The sequence below is a fragment of the Myotis brandtii genome, unplaced genomic scaffold (assembly GCF_000412655.1).
Source record: "Myotis brandtii unplaced genomic scaffold, ASM41265v1 scaffold1234, whole genome shotgun sequence".
Lineage (NCBI taxonomy): Eukaryota > Metazoa > Chordata > Mammalia > Chiroptera > Vespertilionidae > Myotis > Myotis brandtii.
The window spans coordinates 596,741-603,577 of NW_005354309.1; the positions used below are offsets into that span (position 1 = coordinate 596,741).

The 6,837-nt window shown below is 54.4% G+C and overlaps 1 protein-coding gene across 1 annotated transcript; it reads left to right on the top strand.

The window, feature by feature from the left end:
* The first annotated feature begins 67 nt into the window (after positions 1 to 67).
* On the top strand, positions 68 to 6,831 carry ICAM3 (intercellular adhesion molecule 3). Its single transcript, XM_005859168.2, has 7 exons — positions 68 to 432; positions 1,054 to 1,320; positions 4,702 to 4,998; positions 5,330 to 5,617; positions 5,934 to 6,188; positions 6,300 to 6,548; positions 6,632 to 6,831. Exons 1-7 carry the CDS (start codon positions 348 to 350, stop codon positions 6,823 to 6,825), a joined length of 1,635 nt encoding a protein of 544 aa, XP_005859230.1. The 5' UTR covers positions 68 to 347; the 3' UTR covers positions 6,826 to 6,831.
* The last annotated feature ends 6 nt before the right edge of the window (positions 6,832 to 6,837 follow it).

Here is a 6,837-nt window from a genome sequence, read left to right on the forward strand (position 1 = left end):
TCTTCCCCCCCCTCCAACCCCCACCCCCACCCCTACCGAGAACAAAGGAAGAGGATTGAGTTCTCATTTCCTGTGCATTCATTTGGGAGCCAGAAGTGTAACTGAGGCCCACCCAGTGGGCGATTCATTAGAGCCCTCCACCTCCCTGGACCTAGCGGGGTTCCCCACTCTGGACCTCCGGGGCCACAGAACATCCCCCCTGCCCTTCCCCAGGCCTGGGCAAGGTGCCACCCCCCGGACTTCTGCAATCTCAACCGCCGTGGCTGTGCTTCCTGGGTGGCCCCGCCTGCTCCCCTCTGCCCTGCCCAGTGCCACATTAAGGCACTGTCCTCCGTAGGCTGGCCACCATGGTGCCTTTGGGGCCACTGCCCAGGGCCTGCTGGACTCCGCTCATCTCTCTGCTTCTGGTCTGCTGCCTCCTGCTGGCTCCAGGTAAGGCCAGTCAACTTGGGGAGGGCTAGAATTGGGGGCTGGTAGAGAATGGGGGACCGGAGAAAGCGAAACGTCCCACATCCTGCTGCTAACACTTCCTTAAACGCAGATCTGACTGGGGGCTCACCAGTGTCCTGGAGAGAAAGCTGTGGGACCTTAACTCAGCCAGGGCTTCCCGAGGCCCAGTCCCTGCATGTGATTATGTGATTTGTCCTCCCCACCCAACTCTCTCCTCTCTCTCTCTTTCTCTCTCTCTCTCTCGCTCTTTCTCTCTCCCTCTCTCTCAGCTCCATCTGAAACTTTGACTTCTGCCTACACTCTTCCTTCTACCAGGATCACTCTTCCCTTTCACTTGGCTGACTCCTACTTACCCTTTAAAACTGTCTGTACTTGTCTCGTCCGGGAAGCTTCCCTCATTCACTTCCTCCTATAGGCTCCTTCCTATAGGCCTCCCTCTGAGCTCTCCTGTCCCTGATCCATCACCTGTCTTCCCCACTGAATTGGAGGCACCATGAAGGCAAAGGCCATATCTCAGGTTGAGGAGGTGTTGGATGGTAGGGCCTCAAGGTGCAGGGGCCGGGGGGCACTGGATCAAGCAGCGGAGCTTCCGTGTTCCCGCAGGTGCCCAGGGGCAGGCGTTCCGGCTTCGGGTGGAGCCCCAGAACCCGGTGGTGCCTGCTGGAGGGTCCCTCTTGGTAAACTGCAGTACAGATTGCCCCCAACCTGAACTCATCAGCCTGGAGACATCCCTGTTCAAGGAGGAAGCGGGCGAAGGCCTGGGCTGGAAGGCCTACCGGCTCAGCAATGTGACCAGTGACAGTGAGGTCTTCTGCTCCGGCATCTGCAGCGGCTCGCAGATGGCAGACTCCTCTGACATCACGGTGTACCGTGAGTGGATGTGCCTGAAGCGGGGACTGGCCTCAGGCAGTCGGGGGAGTGGGCCTGGAGTTTGCAGGAATGGACCAGGACTCTGACCCAGAGTTTGGACCTGGACATGTGTGAGTGTGTGAGTGTGAGTGTGAGTGTGTGTAAGAGACAGAGACAGATGCATCTCAAGCATATGACAGAGCAGCAGTGTAAAATCAATTTATTTGGGTCCCAGGAGGCATTTAAAAATGATAGTACATGTCTTTTATTGATTATTTATATTTTTATGGCAGGTAATAAATTAATGGGGTTCCAAAATAAAAAAGTATAAAAGCATATCAATGTCAAATCTCCATTTACCTAGCACTGCTGGCAGTGACCACTGTTTTAAGTGTATACACCCACTTTAGCCCTCACTCATCCTTACAAAGATCCCAGGGCGAGGTGGGGAGGGGGGAGTGCTGCACTTATGAGCCTCATTTCACAGCTAAGGAAACTGAGGTTCAGTGGGGTGGAGTCATTTGTCGGGTTCACAGCCCCTGAGCGGCGAAGCTGGCAGTCTGGCTCCCAAGACTTATTAACAGGTGAAGGCTTCCTTTCCAGACTGGGAATCCCCCTGGCACTGGTTTCTTATGGATCCTCCCAAGAGTTTCTCTGCATTTATTTATTTGTTTATTTATTTAGAATTAGAGGCCTGGTGTACGAAATTTATGCACGGGGGGGGGGCGGTCCCCTCAGCCCAGCCTGCACCCTCTCCAATCCAGGACCTCTTGGACATCCCTCTCACAATCCTGGACCGCTGGCTCCTAACCGCTTACATGCCTGCCTGCCTGCCTAATTGCCCCTAACTGCCCCCCCTTCTGGCCTGGTCGCCCCTAATTGCCCCCCCTGCCAGCCTGATCACCCCTAACTGCCTTTGCCTGCTGGCCTAATTGCCCCCAACTGCCCTCCCCCGCCAGCCTGGTTTCCCCCAACTGCCCCCCCTGCCAGCCTGGTCACCCCACGCAGCCTGCTGCTCAGTCGTTTGGTCGCCCCTCACTAACCCCCCTGCTGGCCATGCCCCACGCAGCCTGTTTGGTTGTCCCTTCAGTTGCGACAGTCGCTTAGGCTTTTATATAGATAGTTTATTGCCCTACCCGGTTTCTCAGTGGTTAGAGCGTTGGCCTGCAGACTGAAGATGTCAGGTTCAATTCTGGTCAAGGGCATGTTCCTTGGTTGCAAACTGAGTCTTGGCCAGTCAGGGCGTGTGCGTAAGGCAACCAATTGATGTGTCTCCCTCACATAGATGTTTCTCTCTCTGTGTGTCTCTCCCCCTCCCTTCTATTCTCACTAAAAATCAATGAGGAGCCGGCCAACATGGCTCAGTGGTTGAGTGTGGACCGGTGGACCCATGAACCAGGAGGTCCCGGTTCGATTTCTGGTCAGGGCACATGACCTGGTTGTGGGCTTGTTCTCCAGTAGGGGGGCGTACAGGAGGCAGCAGATTGGTGTTTCTATCTCTCTCTCTCCCTTCCTCTCTCTGAAATTAATAAAAAAATATTTTTTAAAAAGGCATACAACAGACTAGATCACTCACGGTGCCTACTGTTTTGTGAAGCCTTTGTGGATAAGTATAGTACCCACGTGTATGCTCTTATGTGGGTGCCAGTGTCTATACGTATTTGTGTACCTACATGTGTGTCCATAGCATATGTATCTGTTATTGTCTATGTTTGTGGGAGTGTACATGTGTGTGTGTGTTAGTGCTTGTGTGTGTGTGTGCCTGTGTCTGTCTGTCTGTGTCTGTCAGTGTGTATCTCCATGATTGTATCTATATCTCCATGTGTGACTGCCTGTGTTATCTGTGTGTGGGGGCAAGTGTGTTTGTTTCAATATCTGTGTGTCTGTGGATGTCTGTGTCAATATGTGTCTACATATATGTTTGTATCCACATATATTTCTGTGTAATGTGTACATCTGCATGTGTCTATCTACCCGTATGGATCTGTGTGTCTGTGAGGTGCCTCTGGCCCGTGCTGCGTGGGAGCCTATTGTTCCTGGCTCATGAGGTCTGACTGTGCTCATCCCTTCCCAACTCTATCTCACTTTGGGTAGCTTGATATCAGCCATGTTGGGGATACTTACACCACAGAAACTGGCAAATGCTCCTTATCCGGGCTCTCCCACCCCACCCCTGAGAGCCCAAGCATAACCAGAATTTACCAGCATAACACTATCCCTGACCAGTGGTGCCCAAGAGTAAGATGGAGGCCTCCTTGTCAATTATTCTAAAATTGTAGTAAGATGTTAAAGATTTTTCATAGCAGCCAGTCCATGGGCCTCTCTGACAGCTTGAGATCCAAACTCGAGTTGTCAGAGGTGAGCGTAAGTTGCTTCCCAAGGAGGTTAAGGATGTGGTCTGTGTGCCTGAGAAAGGCACTGCAGCTGTACCTGGGAGAGGACCCAGCCTAGAGGGGTCCGGTCCCCCAAGATTGTGCCAGAGCACCTTGAGAGGCTGCCCCAGGCAAGTAGACTGTGAGAGTCTTGAGCACCTGGGACTGATGGGGAAGGGTTGGGCCAAGCTCTTAGAAAGGCCAAGGCCAGAGTCCAGGCCAGAAGCTGGGAGGAGGGCCAGGGAAATCCCTAGATGTGACACCAAAGAGGCAGGTGGACACACAGGTCCAAAGTTTGGGAGACCCTCATTCTAACCTGGGTTCTGCCCCTTCCTGGATGTGCCTCTCTGGGCAGATCACCTCTCTGGGCTTGTTTCTCCATCTGTAAAAAGAATAATAGAGAACATTTTACTCAGTTGCTATGTGAATGAAGGTGGATGCCTGGATGACATTTGCAAAATCTAAGGAAAGCTCTAAATAGGAACTTTTATAATTGCTGTTAACATCGTAAGTGGTCATAGGCGTTAGTACCCTTTCCCTTTCTTTTTTTCTTTTTCTTTTTGAAATTCACCTCGAGGATATTTTTTCCATTAATTTTCAGAGTGAAAGGGAAGGAGGAGGGAGGGAGAGAGAAAGAAACATCAATGTGAGAGAGACACATCGATTGGTTGCCTCCCGCACACCCCCCAATTGAACTTGCAACCGAGGCAGGTGCCCCTGACGGGGAATCAGCTGGAGACCCTTCGGTCCCGAAGCAAAACGTGCCAGGGCTCTTTTTTTTTTTTTACCGTAAGGTCCTTGTAAACAAATCTTTTATTTCCCTGTCTGACAAAACAGGAAATAATCATCTTGGTGCTAAGGACAATAGCAAACACTTCCACTAGCACATTTCTAAGCCCTCTAGGTTTATCAACTCAAAGTTCACAGTTCTGCACTGGGCCACCCTCGGGTCCTCTCCACTCCCTGGGGTGGGGGTTGCCAGACTGACTGATAAGTTCTGTTCTCCCCTCCCTCTACCACCCACCCGCAGAGTTTCCGGAGCGTGTGGAGCTGGCATCCCTGTTCCCCTGGAATCCTGTGGGCAAAAACCTCACCTTGCACTGCAGGGTGGCAGGCGGGGCACCCCGGGCCAAACTCTCCGTGTTGCTGCTCCGGGGGCAGGAGGTGCTGAGCCAGCAGCTGGCGGTTGGAGAGGTCACCACCACGGTGCTAGCCAGCAGAAATGATCATGGTGCCAATTTCTCTTGCCGCTGGGAACTGGACCTGCGGTCCCAAGGGCTGGGACTGTTCCAGAACAGCTCAGCCCCCAGGCAGCTCCGAACCTTCGGTGAGGGAAGGGACTGCAGAGTGTGGGTGATGAGCTGAGCCAGAGCAGGGGTGCCCTGGCCCTGAGGTTCCTGAGAATGGGGTGGCCTGGACCTCAAGGGCTTCTGGGAAGGCCCACCCTTGGCCATTGGACGGGCGGCCTCAAAAATTCCCATGGTGGCAGGAATTTTTGAGGAGTATGTGCAGATAGATGTGTTCTAGGAAGGGGGTGATCCAGGTTACAGGGTATCCTGGGAAAGAAGAACCCTGGTTGGGGGGTATGAATGTGTCACAGGGAAAGGGGTGTCCACGGCTGTGTGAGACCTCCAGCTCACTCCCACTCTGCTCCCCAGTCCTGCCAGTGACGCCTCCGCGTCTCTTCGTTCCCCGGTTCTTGGAGGTGGGAACATCCCAGGCCGTGGCCTGCACCCTGGACGGGCTGTTTCCGGCCTCAGAGGCCCAGGTCCAACTGGCGCTGGGGGGCCAGATGCTGAATGCCACAGTCGATAGCTCCGGTGACAAGCTGGAGGCCAGGGCCACGGCCACAGCGAGCGCGGAGCTGGAGGGGGCTCAGGAGATTGTCTGCAATGTGACCCTGGGAGGCGAGAGCCAGGAGACTCAGGAGAACTTGACCATCTACAGTAAGAGGGGCCGGGGCCAAAACTGCTGCAGAGGTGAGGGCAAGGGGGTTGAGCTTCATTAGCCCAAAGGGCAAGGCACAGGAGAAGCCCAAGCCAGAAAGGCAGGGCCTGAGCCGCCAACGTGGGAGGAGTTGCCGCGTGGGCGGGGCAGGGGCCTTCATTCCAGGACGGCCTGAGTGCCCCAACTTAGGTGGGGCCCCAGAGTAGCTAAAAGGCAAGGCCTGGTTACCCCAAGGGGAAAAATTCGGGTGGAGGGCTGGGCTTACTGGATGTGAGGGAGTGGATAGCAAACGCCCAGGCAACGCTACTCCTTTAGGCTTCCGGGGGCCCGTCATGAACCTGAGCCAGCCCACCGTCAGTCAGGGGACCATAGTGAATGTGACTTGCGCTGCTGGAGCCCGAGTCCAGGTCACGTTGGACGGAGTTCCCGCTGCAGCCCCGGGACAGCTCGCGCTGCTTCAGCTAAACGCCACTGAGAGGGACGACAGACGCAGCTTCTTCTGCAGTGCCGCCCTCGAGGTGGATGGGGTGGTCCTGCACAAGAACAGGAGCGTCCAGCTGCGTGTACTGTGTGAGTAGATCACTCTGACCCTGAATTCCTTGAGCTCCTGATTTGGAGAGACTTGATTCTCTCTTGCCCCATTGGACCTTGGGTTTGTCTGATCATTTGGTGGTCCCACAGATGGTCCCAAGATTGACCCAGCCAGATGTCCTCAGCACTTGATGTGGAAAGAAAGAACAACCCAAATCCTTCAGTGCCAAGCCCAGGGCAACCCAGATCCCCAGCTACAGTGTTTGCACGAAGGCTCCATGGCCCAGGTCCCCATCGGGATCCCATTCCGTGTCAGGTTAAACTATAGTGGTACCTACTACTGCCGGGCGGCCAGCTCACAGGGCACATACACTGTCACTGTGGTGATGAATGTTCAAGGTGAGCTGAGGGGGGCCTGCGGGTCTAAATGGGCAAGCCTAGGGCCAGGGGTACGAGTATTTACTCCTTGCTTCTCTACACAGAGCGGAACCCCGTCACCATTACCATCATCATAGCGGCGTTGACCATCCTGGGCTTTGTGGCTGCCATTCCGGCCTCAATTTACGTCTTCGGGGTGCACAAGCGTAGAGACATCTACCATGTGAATCAGGGAAACGCCGGGTTTCCCCTTACGTCTAAAACGGCTGAGGAGCCTCTGGGAGAACCACCATCTTGAGCCTCCAGCCAA

Bases quoted from the DNA above. Each gene is read 5' to 3' on its own strand.
- ICAM3 (XM_005859168.2), top strand. From the start codon at position 348: ATGGTGCCTTTGGGGCCACTGCCCAGGGCCTGCTGGACTCCGCTCATC. The intron at 1,321-4,701 runs GTGAGTGGATGT...ACCCACCCGCAG, and splicing joins CTCTGACATCACGGTGTACC to AGTTTCCGGAGCGTGTGGAG. The intron at 4,999-5,329 runs GTGAGGGAAGGG...TCTGCTCCCCAG, and splicing joins CAGGCAGCTCCGAACCTTCG to TCCTGCCAGTGACGCCTCCG.